The sequence below is a fragment of the Babylonia areolata genome, chromosome 12, assembly GCF_041734735.1.
Source record: "Babylonia areolata isolate BAREFJ2019XMU chromosome 12, ASM4173473v1, whole genome shotgun sequence".
Classification (NCBI taxonomy): domain Eukaryota; kingdom Metazoa; phylum Mollusca; class Gastropoda; order Neogastropoda; family Buccinidae; genus Babylonia; species Babylonia areolata.
The window spans coordinates 4266848-4289347 of NC_134887.1; the positions used below are offsets into that span (position 1 = coordinate 4266848).

Genomic DNA, 22500 nt, shown 5'->3' on the forward strand with positions numbered 1-22500 from the left:
GGTGGAACGCTTGTTGTAGTGGGCCGTCTGGAAGCTTCAGCGGCGATTCTCTCAAAGATATCGTTAACGAAGCGGTTCATGATGGACATGCTTTGCTGCTGATACCAGTGTCCAGGATGCACCTGCTTCAGCACCTTGTAGATGTAGATAGCATAACTTTCCTTCTCTTCCTCTTGCGCTTCTTGTCTCCGGCACGGCGCCTTAGCCTTGCCGGCTTTCTTGGCACCTTTGAGCTGACTTTGGGAGGCATTGTCGCACGTTGAACGTGACTGAATGCAAGGCGCGCGGCTGCGAGCTGCGAATATCTCGGGCGTCGGGTCGGAAGCGCGCTGTGCTTACGGCGCGACTGCCATTGGTCGATCGGTGAGCGAGCGGGCTGTGTGCAGGCTTCATGACGGTCTTGAATAAACCGCTGCTGGGCGCTGCAGTGAGGTCAGTTTGCTACTTGCTATCAACTGAAAGTGAAAAAACATGTCTGGACGTGGTAAAGGAGGAAAAAGTCAAGGGAAAGAGCAAGTCCCGCTCTTCTCGCGCGCGGGACTGCAGTTCCCCGTGGGGCGTATCCACCGTCTCCCTGCGCAAAGGCAACTAGGCTGAGCGTGTGGGTGCTGGAGCCCCTGTGTATCCTGGCCGCCGTGCCTGGAGTACTTGCCGCTGAAGTGCTGGAGTTGGCAGGCAACGCCGCCGTGACAACAAGAAGACGTGAATCATCCTCGTCACCTTCAGCTGGCCATCCGCAACGACGAGGAGCTGAACAAGCTCTGTCCGGTGTGACTATCGCTCAGGGTGGTGTGCTGTCCCAACATCCCAGGCTGTGCTTCTGCCCAAGAAGTCCCAGACCAAGGCCCCCGGCGCAAAGCCTAAGGGAGCACTTCATCACTCACTTTCCACTAAGTGACCCAGGTCCTTTAAGGACCACCCTTTTTCCCGAGTGGGGTTGGCCAATCTCGCTGCCACAAAGTTGTGTTGTGATGCGTCTGGATGGGTCAGATGCTTACTTTGCAACACACTGACACAAAATAATGCATACGTTATATACCGGCACAACACATGTGTGCACACAAATTACACATGATAAATAGATCAGACAGAGAACTGCCTGACCTGATCAGCTGACCGAATCGACTGGGTGCATGTGATACGTGTTGGCATCGCTCCTTCCCCCACCCCCTGCACGCACACACCACAGATAAATACCTACTACCTACTACTACACACATACATACATACATGCGTACATACATTACACATGGTCGATCACGCTGCATCATAGTTTCTTTTGTGTTTGTCGCTGACATGTCCACAGCTGCAGTCAGTCTGTGTTGTGTTCTGTGTGTCGAGGAGCTGCTGCTGTGCTGCTGCTGCTGCTGCTATTGTTCTACACATACTGATACATTGGCACACATCTAACATCTGCCAAGCACATGCTGCAACGTGATCAACCAGGCCTTGAGGGGAAGGGGGTGAGGGAGAGAAAGGAAGAAGAAAGAGAAAGAGCAGAAACAAACAAGTGGATACATAATTAAATGAATGAATAGATAAGTAAGAAATGAACTTCAATAGGAAATAAAGAAAAGAAAAAAGTAAGCAGACAGATAATGAAATAACATAAACAGGAGGAAAAGAAGAAGAAATGAACATAAATAAGAAGACAATAATGATAAAGAATAAATCAACAAATAAGCACCTAAATGTGAACAAACATACAGAAGACAGATAATGAAATAATATAAACTGGAGAAAAGAAGAAGAAATGACACATAAGTAAGGAGACAATAATGATAAAGAATAAAGAACAAATAAGCACATAAATGTGAACAAACACACAGAAGACAGATAATGAAATAATATAAACTGGAGGAAAAGAAGAAGAAATGAACATAAGTAAGGAGACAATAATGATAAAGAATAAATGAACAAATAAGCACATAAATGTGAACAAACATACAGAAGACAGATAATGAAATAATATAAACTGGAGGAAAAGAAGAAGAAATGAACATAAGTAAGGAGACAATAATGATAAAGAATAAATGAACAAATAAGCACATAAATGTGAACAAACATACAGAAGACAGATAATGAAATATTAAACTGGGGAAAAGAACAAGAAATGAACATAAGTAAGGAGACAATAATGATAAAGAAATAAATGAACAAATAAGCACATAAATGTGAACAAACACTACAGAGACAGATAATGAAATAATATAAACTGGAGAAAAGAAGAAGAAATGAACATAAATAAGAAGACAATAATGATAAAGAATAAATGAACAAATAAGCACATAAATGTGAACAAACATATAGACATGCACACCGCTCAGCCGCTCACAAAACACACACACACACACACACACACCACACACACACACACATACACACACACACACTCAGTCACCCCACACACTGACTGACTGACTGACTGACTACCTAATTGTTTTCCAAACGGTTGGAGATATAAGCACACTGGCAGTCTTACGTGCATGTGCCGTTGTTTCAGACACACACAGACATGTACAAATATATATTTAGTTGAGAAGAGAGAGAGAGAGAGACGATTGTGTATATGTTTATTATCGCCCTTGGCTATGACTGTGAACCGAGTCCGCCATTGTGGTTCAGGGGGTCAGATAAACATGGACAGCGAAGTGGCTGGCTGGGAGGCCTTTCAACCAATGAAAACAACGTCGTGAGGCTGCTCGTGTCGTTCTTTGAGAGACGGCAGAGCAGCTGCGCATAAAAGGCTGAAAAAAAACTGTGCGATTTACATTCTGTTGCAGTACAGTTGCCAAAGGAGAAACATGTCTGGTCGCGGCAAAGGAGGTAAGGGCCTGGGAAAGGGGGGGCGCCAAGCGTCACCGCAAAGTTCTTCGTGACAACATCCAGGGTATCACGAAGCCCGCTATCCGTCGTTCTGGCACGTCGTGGTGGTTGTGAAGCGTATCTCCGGCTTGATCTACGAGGAGACCCGTGGTGTGCTCAAGGTTTTCCTTGAGAACGTTATCCGGGACGCTGTCACTTACACGGAGCATGCCAAGAGGAAGACAGTGACGGCCATGGATGTGGTGTACGCACTGAAGCGTCAGGGTTCGCACCCTGTACGGCTTCGGCGGATTAGACAACAGCAACTGCTGTCTGCCCCTCTTCCCAGACCACTCAATCAAGCCCTTTTTAGGGCTACCAAATTTTCACAAGAGAGCTGGTGTGTCCCATTGTGTGTCATTTTCCAGCCAGTGTGTGTTGCGTGTGTGTGTGTGTGTGTGCGGCACAGTAAGCTGTGATGCAGTTGCATCATTGTTGTCACTGACCAGTCCAGCGAGCGAGTGTGTTCGTTAGATACCTAGCAGCTAATATTATCTCACCTAACCCAAGCTAAGTTAAGTTCAGCTAAGCTAACCTCACCTAACCACAGCTCAGCTCAGCCTCAGCTGACATGCTACGCAGACACACAGACAAGAGAGGGTTTTGAAAAGCTAAAAAAAAAAAAATATATATATATATATAAAAAAAAAAAAAGACCTAGGAAGAGAAGGGCAAAAAACGCGGCGACGGGAGCTGGAGAGGTCAGAGTTGAAGGTGCACACACATACACACACACACACACACACACACCACACAGAGAGCAGGGAGTTGTTACGACGTGCTTTTGATTGGTGGGCAGGCGTGTTGTGGACCAATGAGGAGAGAGACTGAGAATGGCTTGCGGCTGCTGCTAACCTTTGACCCGACCTGTGAACTGTGAAACTGTCGTACTCGATCGACTGTCAATGGCTGCCGCTAACCTCTGCCCCCTGACCCGTCGTGACCAGAGCTAAGGAGGCTGGAGTAGTTGTATGTCGTAGACCTATCTGTTTATTTTCACTGATCAACTTGATGTGTCCATCCCCCTCTTAATGTATGTATGTGTATATGCTCTTAGCTGAGGCTTGGTAATTGCTGAATGCTGTTTTATTCTCATGCTATGTATATATACATCTGATCTGATCTGATGTGGTGTGGTGTCATGTTTTCATGATAATTTATTTATTTGTTCATTTTGCTGTGGCTGCGATTTTAAGGTACAGTATTCACACACATGATATGATATGATTTGATATGACATGATATATGATAGGATAGGATATATCATATTATGTTTATATATATGCAATAGAGAAAGACCAGCTCTCTTGGGAAAATGAGGGTGGTCCTGAAAAGGACCTTGATGTGATGTATGTGCCGGGGTGCTGCTGAACTTAAGCACGCTCTCCTCGGATACGACGGGCCAGCTGGATGTCCTTGGGCATGATGGTCACACGCTTGGCGTGGATGGCACACAGGTTGGTGTCCTCGAACAGACCGACCAGGTAGGCCTCGCTGGCTTCCTGCAGGGCCATGACGGCAGAGCTCTGGAAACGCAGGTCAGTCTTGAAGTCCTGAGCGATCTCACGGACCAGACGCTGGAAGGGCAGCTTGCGGATCAGCAGCTCAGTGCTCTTCTGGTAACGACGGATCTCACGAAGAGCCACTGTACCGGGCCTGTAACGGTGAGGTTTCTTCACACCTCCGTGGCAGGGGCGCTCTTGCGTGCAGCCTTGGTGGCCAGCTGCTTGCGTGGAGCTTTCCTCCGGTCGACTTACGGGCTGTCTGCTTGGTACGGGCCATTTTCTTTGTTCGTGTCTTTCAGCGAGAGAGACGGTGAATCCGACTCGCGCCGCGAGGCCCTTATATACCGGGCAGCGGGGCCAGTGCAAGTCGAGCGGTGGCGGTGGTGAACCAACCAATCGTCGCCAAGCTTACGTCTCTTCATGGCCAATGAAATCTGCCCCACAGGGCAGTACTGGTACTGCTGCGACTGACACAGTAACTGACGACCAAGTCTGTGTGTGTCGGTGTGTGTGTGTGTGGTGTGTGTGTGTGCGTGTGTGTGTGATTGCACTGACTGACTGACTGACTGACTGACTGACTGAAACCGCACAGACAGATAATTATATCTGACCTAGATATATCTGACCTAGATATCCTGAGGCAATGGTGCTGACGACCAAGTGTGTGTGTGTGTGTGTGTGTGTCTGTGTCTGTGTGTTGCGTGTGTGTGCATGTGGGTGTGTGTACATGTGTATACGTATGTGTGTGTGTGTGTGTGTGTGTGTGTGTGATTGCACTGACTGACACAGTGACGGTACTGACTGAGAGAGAGAGAGAGAGTGTGTGTGTGTGTGTGTGTGTGTGTGTGTGTGTGTGTGTGTGTGATTGCACTGACTGACACAGTGACGGTACTGACTGAGAGAGAGAGAGTGAGTGTGTGTGTGTGAATACGTGCGTGTGCATGTGTGTGTGTGTGTGTGTGTACATGTGTATACGTATCTGTGTGTGTGTGTGTGTGATTGCACTGACTGACACAGTGACGGTACTGACTGAGAGAGAGAGAGTGTGTGTTGTGTGTGTGTGTGTGTGGTTACGTGCGTGTGCATGTGTGTGTGTGTGTGTGTGTACATGTGTATACGAATCTGTGTGTGTGTGTGTGTGATTGCACTGACTGACACAGTGACTGTACTGACTGAGAGAGAGAGAGAGAGAGAGAGTGTGTGTGTGTGTGTGTGTGTGTGTGATTGCACTGACCAACTGACTGACTGACACAGTGACGGTACTGACTGAGAGAGCGCGCGCGTGTGTTTGTGTGTGTGTGTGTGTGTGATTGCACTGGCCGACTGACTGACACAGTGACGGTACTGACTGAGAGATAGAGGAGAGTGTGTGTGTGTGTGTGTGTGTGCGCGCGTGCGTGTACATGTGTATAGTGTGTGTGTGTGTGTGTGATTGCACTGACCAACTGACTGACTGACAGTGACGGTACTGATTGAGAGCGCGCGCGTGTGTGTGTGACCAAGTGATTGCACTGACTGACTGACTGACCGATCGACTGACTGCACAGTAAAGAGAGAGAGAAGAGAGAGTGTGTGTGTGTGTGTGTGTGTGTGTGTGTGTGTGTGTGTGTGTGTGTGTGTGTGTTCATGTATGCGTGTTCGCGTTGTACTGAGATGGTTGTCGGCCGGCGTGTGCAGGCTTGTGTTGCCTTGATCAGGGTCACTGACACCATCTTTGACATGGCCAGTGTGTTCTTCAGTGGAAATATCACTGATAGCTATTTGTTATCTGATACTGCTACTACTACTACTAGGGTGGGGGTTGTGGGTTCAGCGGTTGGGTGGTGGTGTGGGGAAGAGCGATATAATCATGCATGCACACATCGTAATAACTGGTATACGCACACATCTACGTTCGTGTACGTCGTCGTGTTGTTGTAGAAACATTTACTTTTCGTATCCTCTGGTATATGTATGTATGTATGTATGTATGTATGTGTGTGTGTATGTATATTGAATTATTGGTGACATTAGAATTAAACAGATCGAGTTCGAGTTCAGTGGTAGATCTGATTTATGTTCAGCTCAGCTCTTACTATCTTACTATAATTATTTATGACAACTGAGTTCAACAAGATAGACCAGTCTCGCTTTGGAAAAGATGGGTGGCCCTGAGAAGGGCCTTTGGACAGCAGGGAAAGCTGTTCCTTCGGAAGGAAGGCAGGTCTACTTGCTGCTGGTGTACTTGGTGACGGCCTTGGTACCCTCGCTGACAGCGTGTTTGGCCAGTTCACCAGGCAGCAGCAGACGCACAGCAGTCTGGATCTCGCGGCTGGTGATGGTGGAAACGCTTGTTGTAGTGGGCCAGTCTGGAAGCTTCAGCGGCGATTCTCTCAAAGATATCGTTAACGAAGCTGTTCATGATGGACATGGCTTTGCTGCTGATACCAGTGTCAGGATGCACCTGCTTCAGCACCTTGTAGATGTAGATAGCATAACTTTCCTTCCTCTTCCTCTTGCGCTTCTTGTCTCCGGCACGGACGGCCTTAGCCTTGCCGGCTTTCTTGGCACCTTTGGAGCTGACTTTGGGTGGCATTGTCGCACGTTGAACGAGTGACTGAATGCAAGGCGCGCGGCGCGAGCTGCGAATATCTCGGGCGTCGGGTCGGAAGGCGGCTGTGCCTTACGGCGCGACTGCCATTGGTCGATCGGTGAAGCGAGCGGGCTGTGTGCAGGCTTCATGACGGTCTTGAATAAAACGCTGCTGGGGCGCTGCAGTGAGGTCAGTTTGCTACTTGCTATCAACTGAAAGTGAAAAAAACATGTCTGGACGTGGTAAAGGAGGAAAAGTCAAGGGAAAGAGCAAGTCCCGCTCTTCTCGCGCGGGACTGCAGTTCCCCGTGGGGCGTATCCACCGTCTCCTGCGCAAAGGCAACTATGCTGAGCGTGTGGGTGCTGGAGCCCCTGTGTACCTGGCCGCCGTGCTGGAGTACTTGGCCGCTGAAGTGCTGGAGTTGGCAGGCAACGCCGCCCGTGACAACAAGAAGACGAGAATCATCCCTCGTCACCTTCAGCTGGCCATCCGCAACGACGAGGAGCTGAACAAGCTCCTGTCCGGTGTGACTATCGCTCAGGGTGGTGTGCTGCCCAACATCCAGGCTGTGCTTCTGCCCAAGAAGTCCCAGACCAAGGCCCCCGGCGGCAAAGCCTAAGGGAGCACTCATCACTCACTTTCCCCTAAGTGACCCAGGTCCTTTTAAGGACCACCCTTTTTTCCCGAGTGGGTTGGCCAATCTCGCTGCCACAAAGTTGTGTTGTGATGCGTCTGGATGTGTCAGATGCTTACTTTGCAACACACTGACACAAAATAATGCATACGTTATATACCGGCACAACACATGTGTGCACACAAATTACACATGATAAATAGATAGACAGAGAAACTGACTGATCAGCTGATCGACTGGTTGCATGTGATACGTGTGGCATCGCTCCTCCCCCCCACCCCCTGCACGCACACACCACAGATAAATACCTACCTACCTACCTACATACACACATACATACATACATGCGTACATACATACACATGGTCGATCACGCTGCATCATAGTTTCTTTTGTGTTGTCGCTGACATGTCCACAGCTGCCAGTCAGTCTGTGTTGTGTTCTGTGTGTCGAGGAGCTGCTGCTGCTGCTGCTGCTGCTGCTGCTGCTATGTTCTACACATACTGAGACATTGGCACACATCTAACATCTGCCAAGCACATGCTGCAACGTGATCAACCAGGCCTTGAGGGGAAAGGGGGTGGAGGGAGAGAAAGGAAGAAGAAAGAGAAAGAGCAGAAACAAACAAGTGGATACATAATTAAATGAATGAATAGATAAGTAAAGAAATGAACTTCAATAGGAAAATAAAGAAAAGAAAAAAGTAAGCAGACAGATAATGAAATAACATAAACAGGAGGAAAAGAAGAAGAAATGAACATAAATAAGAAGACAATAATGATAAAGAATAAATCAACAAATAAGCACATAAATGTGAACAAACATACAGAAGACAGATAATGAAATAATATAAACTGGAGGAAAAGAAGAAGAAATGAACATAAGTAAGGAGACAATAATGATAAAGAATAAATGAACAAATAAGCACATAAATGTGAACAAACACATAGAAGACAGATAATGAAATAATATAAACTGGAGGAAAAGAAGAAGAAATGAACATAAGTAAGGAGACAATAATGATAAAGAATAAATGAACAAATAAGCACATAAATGTGAACAAACATACAGAAGACAGATAATGAAATAATATAAACTGGAGGAAAAGAAGAAGAAATGAACATAAGTAAGGAGACAATAATGATAAAGAATAAATGAACAAATAAGCACATAAATGTGAACAAACATACAGAAGACAGATAATGAAATAATATAAACTGGAGGAAAAGAAGAAGAAATGAACATAAGTAAGGAGACAATAATGATAAAGAATAAATGAACAAATAAGCACATAAATGTGAACAAACATACAGAAGACAGATAATGAAATAATATAAACTGGAGGAAAAGAAGAAGAAATGAACATAAATAAGAAGACAATAATGATAAAGAATAAATGAACAAATAAGCACATAAATGTGAACAAACATATAGACATGCACACACGCTCAGCCGCTCACAAACACACACACACACACACACACACACACACACACACACACACACACACACACATACACACACACACACACTCAGTCACCACACACTGACTGACTGACTGACTGACTACCTAATTGTTTTCCAACGGTGGAGATATAAGCACACTGGCAGTCTTACGTGCATGTGCCGTTGTTTCAGACACACACAGACATGTACAAATATATATTTAGTTGAGAGAGAGAGAGAGAGAGAGACCGATTGTGTATATGTTTATTATCGCCCTTGGCTATGACCTGTGAACCGAGTCCGCCATTGTGGTTCAGGGGTCAGATAAAACATGGACAGCGAGTGGCTGGCTGGGAGGCCTTTCAACCAATGAAAACAACGTCGTGAGGCTGCTCCGTGTCGTTCTTTGAGAGACGGCAGCTGCGCATAAAAGGCTGAAAAACTGTGCGATTTACATTCTGTTGCAGTACAGTTGCCAAAGGAGAAACATGTCTGGTCGCGGCAAAGGAGGTAAGGGCCTGGGAAAGGGGGGCGCCAAGCGTCACCGCAAAGTTCTTCGTGACAACATCCAGGGTATCACGAAGCCCGCTATCCGTCGTCTGGCACGTCGTGGTGGTGTGAAGCGTATCTCCGGCTTGATCTACGAGGAGACCCGTGGTGTGCTCAAGGTTTTCCTTGAGAACGTTATCCGGGACGCTGTCACTTACACGGAGCATGCCAAGAGGAAGACAGTGACGGCCATGGATGTGGTGTACGCACTGAAGCGTCAGGGTCGCACCCTGTACGGCTTCGGCGGTTAGACAACAGCAACTGCTGTCTGCCCCTCTTCCCAGACCCACTCAATCAAGCCCTTTTTAGGGCTACCAAATTTTCACAAGAGAGCTGGTGTGTCCCATTGTGTGTCATTTTCCAGCCAGTGTGTGTTGCGTGTGTGTGTGTGTGTGTGCGGCACAGTAAGCTGTGATGCAGTTGCATCATTGTTGTCACTGACCAGTCCAGCGAGCGAGTGTGTTCGTTAGATACCTAGCAGCTAATATTATCTCACCTAACCCAAGCTAAGTTAAGTTCAGCTAAGCTAACCTCACCTAACCACAGCTCAGCTCAGCTCAGCTGACATGCTACGCAGACACACAGACAAGAGAGGGTTTTGAAAAGCTAAAAAAAAAAATATATATATATAAAAAAAATAAAAAAAAGACCTAGGAAGAGAAGGGCAAAAACGCGGCGACGGGAGCTGGAGAGGTCAGAGTTGAAAGGTGCACACACATACACACACACACACACACACACACACACACAGAGCAGGGAGTTGTTACGACGTGCTTTTGATTGGTGGGCAGGCGTGTTGTGGACCAATGAGGAGAGAGACTGAGAATGGCTTGCGGCTGCTGCTAACCTTTGACCCGACCTGTGAACTGTGAACTGTCGTACTCGATCGACTGTCAATGGCTGCCGCTAACCTCTGCCCCCCTGACCCGTCGTGACCAGAGCTAAGGAGGCTGGAGTAGTTGTATGTCGTAGACCTATCTGTTTATTTTCACTGATCAACTTGATGTGTCCATCCCCCTCTTAATGTATGTATGTGTATATGCTCTTAGCTGAGGCTTGGTAATTGCTGAATGCTGTTTTGTTCTCATGCTATGTATATATACATCTGATCTGATCTGATGTGGTGTGGTGTCATGTTTTCATGATAATTTATTTATTTGTTCATTTTGCTGTGGCTGCGATTTTAAGGTACAGTATTCACACACATGATATGATATGATTTGATATGACATGATATATGATAGGATAGGATATATCATATTATGTTTATATATATGCAATGAGAAAGACCAGCTCTCTTGGGAAAATGAGGGTGGTCCTGAAAAGGACCTTGATGTGATGTATGTGCCGGGGTGCTGCTGAACTTAAGCACGCTCTCCTCGGATACGACGGGCCAGCTGGATGTCCTTGGGCATGATGGTCACACGCTTGGCGTGGATGGCACACAGGTTGGTGTCCTCGAACAGACCGACCAGGTAGGCCTCGCTGGCTTCCTGCAGGGCCATGACGGCAGAGCTCTGGAAACGCAGGTCAGTCTTGAAGTCCTGAGCGATCTCACGGACCAGACGCTGGAAGGGCAGCTTGCGGATCAGCAGCTCAGTGCTCTTCTGGTAACGACGGATCTCACGAAGAGCCACTGTACCGGGCCTGTAACGGTGAGGTTTCTTCACACCTCCCGTGGCAGGGGCGCTCTTGCGTGCAGCCTTGGTGGCCAGCTGCTTGCGTGGAGCTTTCCCTCCGGTCGACTTACGGGCTGTCTGCTTGGTACGGGCCATTTTCTTTGTTCGTGTCTTTCAGCGAGAGAGACGGTGAATCCGACTCGCCGCCGCGAGGCCCTTATATACCGGGCAGCGGGGCCAGTGCAAGTCGAGCGGTGGCGGTGGTGAACCAACCAATCGTCGCCAAGCTTACGTCTCTTCATGGCCAATGAAATCTGCCCCACAGGGCAGTACTGGTACTGCTGCGACTGACACAGTAACTGACGACCAAGTCTGTGTGTGTCGGTGTGTGTGTGTGTGTGTGTGTGTGTGTGTGCGTGTGTGTGTGATTGCACTGACTGACTGACTGACTGACTGACTGACTGACTGACTGAAACCGCACAGACAGATAATTATATCTGACCTAGATATATCTGACCTAGATATCCTGAGGCAATGGTGCTGACGACCAAGTGTGTGTGTGTGTGTGTGTGTCTGTGTCTGTGTGTTGCGTGTGTGTGCATGTGGGTGTGTGTACATGTGTATACGTATGTGTGTGTGTGTGTGTGTGTGTGATTGCACTGACTGACACAGTGACGGTACTGACTGAGAGAGAGAGAGAGAGTGTGTGTGTGTGTTGTGTGTGTGTGTGTGTGTGTGTGTGTGTGTGATTGCACTGACTGACACAGTGACGGTACTGACTGAGAGAGAGAGAGTGTGTGTGTGTGTGTGAATACGTGCGTGTGCATGTGTGTGTGTGTGTGTGTGTACATGTGTATACGTATCTGTGTGTGTGTGTGTGTGATTGCACTGACTGACACAGTGACGGTACTGACTGAGAGAGAGAGAGTGTGTGTTGTGTGTGTGTGTGTGTGGTTACGTGCGTGTGCATGTGTGTGTGTGTGTGTACATGTGTATACGAATCTGTGTGTGTGTGTGTGTGATTGCACTGACTGACACAGTGACTGTACTGACTGAGAGAGAGAGAGAGAGAGAGAGTGTGTGTGTGTGTGTGTGTGTGTGATTGCACTGACCAACTGACTGACTGACACAGTGACGGTACTGACTGAGAGAGCGCGCGCGTGTGTTTGTGTGTGTGTGTGTGTGTGATTGCACTGGCCGACTGACTGACACAGTGACGGTACTGACTGAGAGATAGAGAGAGAGTGTGTGTGTGTGTGTGTGTGTGCGCGCGTGCGTGTACATGTGTATACGTGTGTGTGTGTGTGTGTGATTGCACTGACCAACTGACTGACTGACAGTGACGGTACTGATTGAGAGCGCGCGCGTGTGTGTGTGACCAAGTGATTGCACTGACTGACTGACTGACCGATCGACTGACTGACACAGTAAAGAGAGAGAGAGAGAGTGTGTGTGTGTGTGTGTGTGTGTGTGTGTGTGTGTGTGTGTGTTCATGTATGCGTGTTCGCGTGTACTGAGATGGTTGTCGGCCGGCGTGTGCAGGCTTGTGTTGCCTTGATCAGGGTCACTGACACCATCTTTGACATGGCAGTGTGTTCTTCAGTGGAAATATCACTGATAGCTATTTGTTATCTGATACTGCTACTACTACTACTAGGGTGGGGGTTGTGGGTTCAGCGGTTGGGTGGTGGTGTGGGGAAGAGCGAATATAATCATGCATGCACACATCGTAATAACTGGTATACGCACACATCTACGTTCAGTGTACGTCGTCGTGTTGTTGTAGAAACATTTACTTTTCGTATCCTCTGGTATATGTATGTATGTATGTGTGTGTGTATGTATATTGAATTATTGGCTGACATTAGAATTAAACAGATCGAGTTCGAGTTCAGTGGTAGATCTGATTTATGTTCAGCTCAGCTCTTACTATCTTACTATAATTATTTATGACAACTGAGTCAACAAGATAGACCAGTCTCGCTTTGGAAAAGATGGGTGGCCCTGAGAAGGGCCTTTGGACAGCAGGGAAAGCTGTTCCTTCGGAAGGAAGGCAGGTCTACTTGCTGCTGGTGTACTTGGTGACGGCCTTGGTACCCTCGCTGACAGCGTGTTTGGCCAGTTCACCAGGCAGCAGCAGACGCACAGCAGTCTGGATCTCGCGGCTGGTGATGGTGGAACGCTTGTTGTAGTGGGCCAGTCTGGAAGCTTCAGCGGCGATTCTCTCAAAGATATCGTTAACGAAGCTGTTCATGATGGACATGGCTTTGCTGCTGATACCAGTGTCAGGATGCACCTGCTTCAGCACCTTGTAGATGTAGATAGCATAACTTTCCTTCCTCTTCCTCTTGCGCTTCTTGTCTCCGGCACGGACGGCCTTAGCCTTGCCGGCTTTCTTGGCACCTTTGGAGCTGACTTTGGGTGGCATTGTCGCACGTTGAACGAGTGACTGAATGCAAGGCGCGCGGCGCGAGCTGCGAATATCTCGGGCGTCGGGTCGGAAGGCGGCTGTGCCTTACGGCGCGACTGCCATTGGTCGATCGGTGAAGCGAGCGGGCTGTGTGCAGGCTTCATGACGGTCTTGAATAAAACGCTGCTGGGGCGCTGCAGTGAGGTCAGTTTGCTACTTGCTATCAACTGAAAGTGAAAAAACATGTCTGGACGTGGTAAAGGAGGAAAAGTCAAGGGAAAGAGCAAGTCCCGCTCTTCTCGCGCGGGACTGCAGTTCCCCGTGGGGCGTATCCACCGTCTCCTGCGCAAAGGCAACTATGCTGAGCGTGTGGGTGCTGGAGCCCCTGTGTACCTGGCCGCCGTGCTGGAGTACTTGGCCGCTGAAGTGCTGGAGTTGGCAGGCAACGCCGCCCGTGACAACAAGAAGACGAGAATCATCCCTCGTCACCTTCAGCTGGCCATCCGCAACGACGAGGAGCTGAACAAGCTCCTGTCCGGTGTGACTATCGCTCAGGGTGGTGTGCTGCCCAACATCCAGGCTGTGCTTCTGCCCAAGAAGTCCCAGACCAAGGCCCCCGGCGGCAAAGCCTAAGGGAGCACTCATCACTCACTTTCCACTAAGTGACCCAGGTCCTTTTAAGGACCACCCTTTTTCCCGAGTGGGTTGGCCAATCTCGCTGCCACAAAGTTGTGTTGTGATGCGTCTGGATGTGTCAGATGCTTACTTTGCAACACACTGACACAAAATAATGCATACGTTATATACCGGCACAACACATGTGTGCACACAAATTACACATGATAAATAGATAGACAGAGAAACTGACTGATCAGCTGATCGACTGGTTGCATGTGATACGTGTGGCATCGCTCCTTCCCCCACCCCCTGCACGCACACACCACAGATAAATACCTACCTACCTACCTACATACACACATACATACATACATGCGTACATACATACACATGGTCGATCACGCTGCATCATAGTTTCTTTTGTGTTGTCGCTGACATGTCCACAGCTGCCAGTCAGTCTGTGTTGTGTTCTGTGTGTCGAGGAGCTGCTGCTGCTGCTGCTGCTGCTGCTGCTGCTATGTTCTACACATACTGATACATTGGCACACATCTAACATCTGCCAAGCACATGCTGCAACGTGATCAACCAGGCCTTGAGGGGAAAGGGGGTGGAGGGAGAGAAAGGAAGAAGAAAGAGAAAGAGCAGAAACAAACAAGTGGATACATAATTAAATGAATGAATAGATAAGTAAAGAAATGAACTTCAATAGGAAAATAAAGAAAAGAAAAAAGTAAGCAGACAGATAATGAAATAACATAAACAGGAGGAAAAGAAGAAGAAATGAACATAAATAAGAAGACAATAATGATAAAGAATAAATCAACAAATAAGCACATAAATGTGAACAAACATACAGAAGACAGATAATGAAATAATATAAACTGGAGGAAAAGAAGAAGAAATGAACATAAGTAAGGAGACAATAATGATAAAGAATAAATGAACAAATAAGCACATAAATGTGAACAAACACATAGAAGACAGATAATGAAATAATATAAACTGGAGGAAAAGAAGAAGAAATGAACATAAGTAAGGAGACAATAATGATAAAGAATAAATGAACAAATAAGCACATAAATGTGAACAAACATACAGAAGACAGATAATGAAATAATATAAACTGGAGGAAAAGAAGAAGAAATGAACATAAGTAAGGAGACAATAATGATAAAGAATAAATGAACAAATAAGCACATAAATGTGAACAAACATACAGAAGACAGATAATGAAATAATATAAACTGGAGGAAAAGAAGAAGAAATGAACATAAGTAAGGAGACAATAATGATAAAGAATAAATGAACAAATAAGCACATAAATGTGAACAAACACATAGAAGACAGATAATGAAATAATATAAACTGGAGGAAAAGAAGAAGAAATGAACATAAATAAGAAGACAATAATGATAAAGAATAAATGAACAAATAAGCACATAAATGTGAACAAACATATAGACATGCACACACGCTCAGCCGCTCACAAACACACACACACACACACACACACACACACACACACACACACATACACACACACACACTCAGTCACCACACACTGACTGACTGACTGACTGACTACCTAATTGTTTTCCAACGGTGGAGATATAAGCACACTGGCAGTCTTACGTGCATGTGCCGTTGTTTCAGACACACACAGACATGTACAAATATATATTTAGTTGAGAGAGAGAGAGAGAGAGAGACCGATTGTGTATATGTTTATTATCGCCCTTGGCTATGACCTGTGAACCGAGTCCGCCATTGTGGTTCAGGGGTCAGATAAAACATGGACAGCGAGTGGCTGGCTGGGAGGCCTTTCAACCAATGAAAACAACGTCGTGAGGCTGCTCCGTGTCGTTCTTTGAGAGACGGCAGCTGCGCATAAAAGGCTGAAAAACTGTGCGATTTACATTCTGTTGCAGTACAGTTGCCAAAGGAGAAACATGTCTGGTCGCGGCAAAGGAGGTAAGGGCCTGGGAAAGGGGGGCGCCAAGCGTCACCGCAAAGTTCTTCGTGACAACATCCAGGGTATCACGAAGCCCGCTATCCGTCGTCTGGCACGTCGTGGTGGTGTGAAGCGTATCTCCGGCTTGATCTACGAGGAGACCCGTGGTGTGCTCAAGGTTTTCCTTGAGAACGTTATCCGGGACGCTGTCACTTACACGGAGCATGCCAAGAGGAAGACAGTGACGGCCATGGATGTGGTGTACGCACTGAAGCGTCAGGGTCGCACCCTGTACGGCTTCGGCGGTTAGACAACAGCAACTGCTGTCTGCCCCTCTTCCCAGACCCACTCAATCAAGCCCTTTTTAGGGCTACCAAATTTTCACAAGAGAGCTGGTGTGTCCCATTGTGTGTCATTTTCCAGCCAGTGTGTGTTGCGTGTGTGTGTGTGTGTGTGCGGCACAGTAAGCTGTGATGCAGTTGCATCATTGTTGTCACTGACCAGTCCAGCGAGCGAGTGTGTTCGTTAGATACCTAGCAGCTAATATTATCTCACCTAACCCAAGCTAAGTTAAGTTCAGCTAAGCTAACCTCACCTAACCACAGCTCAGCTCAGCTCAGCTGACATGCTACGCAGACACACAGACAAGAGAGGGTTTTGAAAAGCTAAAAAAAAAAAAATATATATATATATATAAAAAAAAAAAAAAGACCTAGGAAGAGAAGGGCAAAAACGCGGCGACGGGAGCTGGAGAGGTCAGAGTTGAAAGGTGCACACACATACACACACACACACACACACACACACACAGAGAGCAGGGAGTTGTTACGACGTGCTTTTGATTGGTGGGCAGGCGTGTTGTGGACCAATGAGGAGAGAGACTGAGAATGGCTTGCGGCTGCTGCTAACCTTTGACCCGACCTGTGAACTGTGAACTGTCGTACTCGATCGACTGTCAATGGCTGCCGCTAACCTCTGCCCCCTGACCCGTCGTGACCAGAGCTAAGGAGGCTGGAGTAGTTGTATGTCGTAGACCTATCTGTTTATTTTCACTGATCAACTTGATGTGTCCATCCCCCTCTTAATGTATGTATGTGTATATGCTCTTAGCTGAGGCTTGGTAATTGCTGAATGCTGTTTTATTCTCATGCTATGTATATATACATCTGATCTGATCTGATGTGGTGTGGTGTCATGTTTTCATGATAATTTATTTATTTGTTCATTTTGCTGTGGCTGCGATTTTAAGGTACAGTATTCACACACATGATATGATATGATTTGATATGACATGATATATGATAGGATAGGATATATCATATTATGTTTATATATATGCAATGAGAAAGACCAGCTCTCTTGGGAAAATGAGGGTGGTCCTGAAAAGGACCTTGATGTGATGTATGTGCCGGGGTGCTGCTGAACTTAAGCACGCTCTCCTCGGATACGACGGGCCAGCTGGATGTCCTTGGGCATGATGGTCACACGCTTGGCGTGGATGGCACACAGGTTGGTGTCCTCGAACAGACCGACCAGGTAGGCCTCGCTGGCTTCCTGCAGGGCCATGACGGCAGAGCTCTGGAAACGCAGGTCAGTCTTGAAGTCCTGAGCGATCTCACGGACCAGACGCTGGAAGGGCAGCTTGCGGATCAGCAGCTCAGTGCTCTTCTGGTAACGACGGATCTCACGAAGAGCCACTGTACCGGGCCTGTAACGGTGAGGTTTCTTCACACCTCCCGTGGCAGGGGCGCTCTTGCGTGCAGCCTTGGTGGCCAGCTGCTTGCGTGGAGCTTTCCCTCCGGTCGACTTACGGGCTGTCTGCTTGGTACGGGCCATTTTCTTTGTTCGTGTCTTTCAGCGAGAGAGACGGTGAATCCGACTCGCCGCCGCGAGGCCCTTATATACCGGGCAGCGGGGCCAGTGCAAGTCGAGCGGTGGCGGTGGTGAACCAACCAATCGTCGCCAAGCTTACGTCTCTTCATGGCCAATGAAATCTGCCCCACAGGGCAGTACTGGTACTGCTGCGACTGACACAGTAACTGACGACCAAGTCTGTGTGTGTCGGTGTGTGTGTGTGTGTGTGTGTGTGTGCGTGTGTGTGTGATTGCACTGACTGACTGACTGACTGACTGACTGACTGAAACCGCACAGACAGATAATTATATCTGACCTAGATATATCTGACCTAGATATCCTGAGGCAATGGTGCTGACGACCAAGTGTGTGTGTGTGTGTGTGTGTCTGTGTCTGTGTGTTGCGTGTGTGTGCATGTGGGTGTGTGTACATGTGTATACGTATGTGTGTGTGTGTGTGTGTGTGTGTGTGTGATTGCACTGACTGACACAGTGACGGTACTGACTGAGAGAGAGAGAGAGAGTGTGTGTGTGTGTTGTGTGTGTGTGTGTGTGTGTGTGTGTGATTGCACTGACTGACACAGTGACGGTACTGACTGAGAGAGAGAGAGTGTGTGTGTGTGTGTGTTAATACGTGCGTGTGCATGTGTGTGTGTGTGTGTGTGTGTACATGTGTATACGTATCTGTGTGTGTGTGTGTGTGATTGCACTGACTGACACAGTGACGGTACTGACTGAGAGAGAGAGAGTGTGTGTTGTGTGTGTGTGTGTGTGGTTACGTGCGTGTGCATGTGTGTGTGTGTGTGTGTGTACATGTGTATACGAATCTGTGTGTGTGTGTGTGTGATTGCACTGACTGACACAGTGACTGTACTGACTGAGAGAGAGAGAGAGAGAGAGTGTGTGTGTGTGTGTGTGTGTGTGTGATTGCACTGACCAACTGACTGACTGACACAGTGACGGTACTGACTGAGAGAGCGCGCGCGTGTGTTTGTGTGTGTGTGTGTGTGTGATTGCACTGGCCGACTGACTGACACAGTGACGGTACTGACTGAGAGATAGAGAGAGAGTGTGTGTGTGTGTGTGTGTGTGCGCGCGTGCGTGTACATGTGTATACGTGTGTGTGTGTGTGTGTGATTGCACTGACCAACTGACTGACTGACAGTGACGGTACTGATTGAGAGCGCGCGCGTGTGTGTGTGACCAAGTGATTGCACTGACTGACTGACTGACCGATCGACTGACTGACACAGTAAAGAGAGAGAGAGAGAGAGAGTGTGTGTGTGTGTGTGTGTGTGTGTGTGTGTGTGTGTGTGTGTGTGTGTGTGTTCATGTATGCGTGTTCGCGTGTACTGAGATGGTTGTCGGCCGGCGTGTGCAGGCTTGTGTTGCCTTGATCAGGGTCACTGACACCATCTTTGACATGGCAGTGTGTTCTTCAGTGGAAATATCACTGATAGCTATTTGTTATCTGATACTGCTACTACTACTACTAGGGTGGGGGTTGTGGGTTCAGCGGTTGGGTGGTGGTGTGGGGAAGAGCGAATATAATCATGCATGCACACATCGTAATAACTGGTATACGCACACATCTACGTTCAGTGTACGTCGTCGTGTTGTTGTAGAAACATTTACTTTTCGTATCCTCTGGTATATGTATGTATGTATGTATGTATGTATGTGTGTGTGTATGTATATTGAATTATTGGCTGACATTAGAATTAAACAGATCGAGTTCGAGTTCAGTGGTAGATCTGATTTATGTTCAGCTCAGCTCTTACTATCTTACTATAATTATTTATGACAACTGAGTCAACAAGATAGACCAGTCTCGCTTTGGAAAAGATGGGTGGCCCTGAGAAGGGCCTTTGGACAGCAGGGAAAGCTGTTCCTTCGGAAGGAAGGCAGGTCTACTTGCTGCTGGTGTACTTGGTGACGGCCTTGGTACCCTCGCTGACAGCGTGTTTGGCCAGTTCACCAGGCAGCAGCAGACGCACAGCAGTCTGGATCTCGCGGCTGGTGATGGTGGAACGCTTGTTGTAGTGGGCCAGTCTGGAAGCTTCAGCGGCGATTCTCTCAAAGATATCGTTAACGAAGCTGTTCATGATGGACATGGCTTTGCTGCTGATACCAGTGTCAGGATGCACCTGCTTCAGCACCTTGTAGATGTAGATAGCATAACTTTCCTTCCTCTTCCTCTTGCGCTTCTTGTCTCCGGCACGGACGGCCTTAGCCTTGCCGGCTTTCTTGGCACCTTTGGAGCTGACTTTGGGTGGCATTGTCGCACGTTGAACGAGTGACTGAATGCAAGGCGCGCGGCGCGAGCTGCGAATATCTCGGGCGTCGGGTCGGAAGGCGGCTGTGCCTTACGGCGCGACTGCCATTGGTCGATCGGTGAAGCGAGCGGGCTGTGTGCAGGCTTCATGACGGTCTTGAATAAAACGCTGCTGGGGCGCTGCAGTGAGGTCAGTTTGCTACTTGCTATCAACTGAAAGTGAAAAAACATGTCTGGACGTGGTAAAGGAGGAAAAGTCAAGGGAAAGAGCAAGTCCCGCTCTTCTCGCGCGGGACTGCAGTTCCCCGTGGGGCGTATCCACCGTCTCCTGCGCAAAGGCAACTATGCTGAGCGTGTGGGTGCTGGAGCCCCTGTGTACCTGGCCGCCGTGCTGGAGTACTTGGCCGCTGAAGTGCTGGAGTTGGCAGGCAACGCCGCCCGTGACAACAAGAAGACGAGAATCATCCCTCGTCACCTTCAGCTGGCCATCCGCAACGACGAGGAGCTGAACAAGCTCCTGTCCGGTGTGACTATCGCTCAGGGTGGTGTGCTGCCCAACATCCAGGCTGTGCTTCTGCCCAAGAAGTCCCAGACCAAGGCCCCCGGCGGCAAAGCCTAAGGGAGCACTCATCACTCACTTTCCACTAAGTGACCCAGGTCCTTTTAAGGACCACCCTTTTTCCCCGAGTGGGTTGGCCAATCTCGCTGCCACAAAGTTGTGTTGTGATGCGTCTGGATGTGTCAGATGCTTACTTTGCAACACACTGACACAAAATAATGCATACGTTATATACCGGCACAACACATGTGTGCACACAAATTACACATGATAAATAGATAGACAGAGAAACTGACTGATCAGCTGATCGACTGGTTGCATGTGATACGTGTGGCATCGCTCCTCCCCCCACCCCCTGCACGCACACACCACAGATAAATACCTACCTACCTACCTACATACACACATACATACATACATGCGTACATACATACACATGGTCGATCACGCTGCATCATAGTTTCTTTTGTGTTGTCGCTGACATGTCCACAGCTGCCAGTCAGTCTGTGTTGTGTTCTGTGTGTCGAGGAGCTGCTGCTGCTGCTGCTGCTGCTGCTGCTGCTATGTTCTACACATACTGATACATTGGCACACATCTAACATCTGCCAAGCACATGCTGCAACGTGATCAACCAGGCCTTGAGGGGAAAGGGGGTGGAGGGAGAGAAAGGAAGAAGAAAGAGAAAGAGCAGAAACAAACAAGTGGATACATAATTAAATGAATGAATAGATAAGTAAAGAAATGAACTTCAATAGGAAAATAAAGAAAAGAAAAAAGTAAGCAGACAGATAATGAAATAACATAAACAGGAGGAAAAGAAGAAGAAATGAACATAAATAAGAAGACAATAATGATAAAGAATAAATCAACAAATAAGCACATAAATGTGAACAAACATACAGAAGACAGATAATGAAATAATATAAACTGGAGGAAAAGAAGAAGAAATGAACATAAGTAAGGAGACAATAATGATAAAGAATAAATGAACAAATAAGCACATAAATGTGAACAAACACATAGAAGACAGATAATGAAATAATATAAACTGGAGGAAAAGAAGAAGAAATGAACATAAGTAAGGAGACAATAATGATAAAGAATAAATGAACAAATAAGCACATAAATGTGAACAAACATACAGAAGACAGATAATGAAATAATATAAACTGGAGGAAAAGAAGAAGAAATGAACATAAGTAAGGAGACAATAATGATAAAGAATAAATGAACAAATAAGCACATAAATGTGAACAAACATATAGACATGCACACACGCTCAGCCGCTCACAAACACACACACACACACACACACACACACACACACACACACACACACACACATACACACACACACACTCAGTCACCACACACTGACTGACTGACTGACTGACTACCTAATTGTTTTCCAACGGTGGAGATATAAGCACACTGGCAGTCTTACGTGCATGTGCCGTTGTTTCAGACACACACAGACATGTACAAATATATATTTAGTTGAGAGAGAGAGAGAGAGAGAGACCGATTGTGTATATGTTTATTATCGCCCTTGGCTATGACCTGTGAACCGAGTCCGCCATTGTGGTTCAGGGGTCAGATAAAACATGGACAGCGAGTGGCTGGCTGGGAGGCCTTTCAACCA

The 22500-nt window shown here is 47.3% G+C and overlaps 11 protein-coding genes and 3 pseudogenes across 11 annotated transcripts in view; 7 read left to right on the plus strand and 7 right to left on the minus strand.

Annotated features, from left to right (window-relative positions):
- LOC143288241 (histone H2B, gonadal pseudogene) overlaps positions 1–250 on the minus strand; it is a 2114-nt pseudogene extending 1864 nt beyond the window's left edge.
- A 221-nt stretch (positions 251–471) lies between these two features.
- On the plus strand, positions 472–3696 carry LOC143288242 (uncharacterized; annotated as a pseudogene).
- A 484-nt stretch (positions 3697–4180) lies between these two features.
- On the minus strand, positions 4181–4647 carry LOC143287978 (histone H3-like; annotated as a pseudogene).
- Positions 4648–6575: 1928 nt separating this feature from the next.
- Positions 6576–6978, minus strand: LOC143287979 (histone H2B, gonadal-like). The gene is given in 2 exon segments (XM_076596228.1): positions 6576–6695; positions 6697–6978. Coding segments are annotated over 2 exon segments (369 nt in total). The 5' UTR covers positions 6946–6978.
- A 183-nt stretch (positions 6979–7161) lies between these two features.
- LOC143287980 (histone H2A) lies at positions 7162–7561 on the plus strand. The gene has a single exon (XM_076596230.1). It carries the CDS (start codon positions 7172–7174, stop codon positions 7559–7561), a length of 390 nt encoding a protein of 129 aa, XP_076452345.1. The 5' UTR covers positions 7162–7171.
- A 1767-nt stretch (positions 7562–9328) lies between these two features.
- Positions 9329–10304, plus strand: LOC143287981 (histone H4). Its single transcript, XM_076596231.1, has one exon. It carries the CDS (start codon positions 9511–9513, stop codon positions 9820–9822), a length of 312 nt encoding a protein of 103 aa, XP_076452346.1. The 5' UTR covers positions 9329–9510; the 3' UTR covers positions 9823–10304.
- A 306-nt stretch (positions 10305–10610) lies between these two features.
- LOC143287982 (histone H3) lies at positions 10611–11577 on the minus strand. Its single transcript, XM_076596232.1, has one exon. It carries the CDS (start codon positions 11344–11346, stop codon positions 10936–10938), a length of 411 nt encoding a protein of 136 aa, XP_076452347.1. The 5' UTR covers positions 11347–11577; the 3' UTR covers positions 10611–10935.
- A 1569-nt stretch (positions 11578–13146) lies between these two features.
- Positions 13147–13655, minus strand: LOC143287984 (histone H2B, gonadal). Its single transcript, XM_076596234.1, has one exon. The coding sequence runs from the start codon at positions 13616–13618 to the stop codon at positions 13250–13252; it is 369 nt and encodes a 122-aa protein (XP_076452349.1). The 5' UTR covers positions 13619–13655; the 3' UTR covers positions 13147–13249.
- On the plus strand, positions 13654–14397 carry LOC143287983 (histone H2A). The gene has a single exon (XM_076596233.1). The coding sequence runs from the start codon at positions 13844–13846 to the stop codon at positions 14231–14233; it is 390 nt and encodes a 129-aa protein (XP_076452348.1). The 5' UTR covers positions 13654–13843; the 3' UTR covers positions 14234–14397.
- Positions 14398–16014: 1617 nt separating this feature from the next.
- On the plus strand, positions 16015–16745 carry LOC143287985 (histone H4). The gene has a single exon (XM_076596235.1). It carries the CDS (start codon positions 16169–16171, stop codon positions 16478–16480), a length of 312 nt encoding a protein of 103 aa, XP_076452350.1. The 5' UTR covers positions 16015–16168; the 3' UTR covers positions 16481–16745.
- Positions 16746–17400: 655 nt separating this feature from the next.
- On the minus strand, positions 17401–18208 carry LOC143287986 (histone H3). The gene has a single exon (XM_076596236.1). The coding sequence runs from the start codon at positions 18004–18006 to the stop codon at positions 17596–17598; it is 411 nt and encodes a 136-aa protein (XP_076452351.1). The 5' UTR covers positions 18007–18208; the 3' UTR covers positions 17401–17595.
- Positions 18209–19830: 1622 nt separating this feature from the next.
- LOC143287989 (histone H2B, gonadal) lies at positions 19831–20339 on the minus strand. Its single transcript, XM_076596238.1, has one exon. It carries the CDS (start codon positions 20300–20302, stop codon positions 19934–19936), a length of 369 nt encoding a protein of 122 aa, XP_076452353.1. The 5' UTR covers positions 20303–20339; the 3' UTR covers positions 19831–19933.
- LOC143287988 (histone H2A) lies at positions 20338–20917 on the plus strand. Its single transcript, XM_076596237.1, has one exon. The coding sequence runs from the start codon at positions 20528–20530 to the stop codon at positions 20915–20917; it is 390 nt and encodes a 129-aa protein (XP_076452352.1). The 5' UTR covers positions 20338–20527.
- Positions 20918–22465: 1548 nt separating this feature from the next.
- The window catches only part of LOC143287990 (histone H4), a 515-nt gene continuing 480 nt past the window's right edge, over positions 22466–22500 (plus strand). The window contains exon 1 of the mRNA XM_076596239.1: positions 22466–22500. This exon is cut by the window's right edge and continues 480 nt beyond it. The gene's annotated coding sequence lies outside the window, so the exon portion shown is untranslated.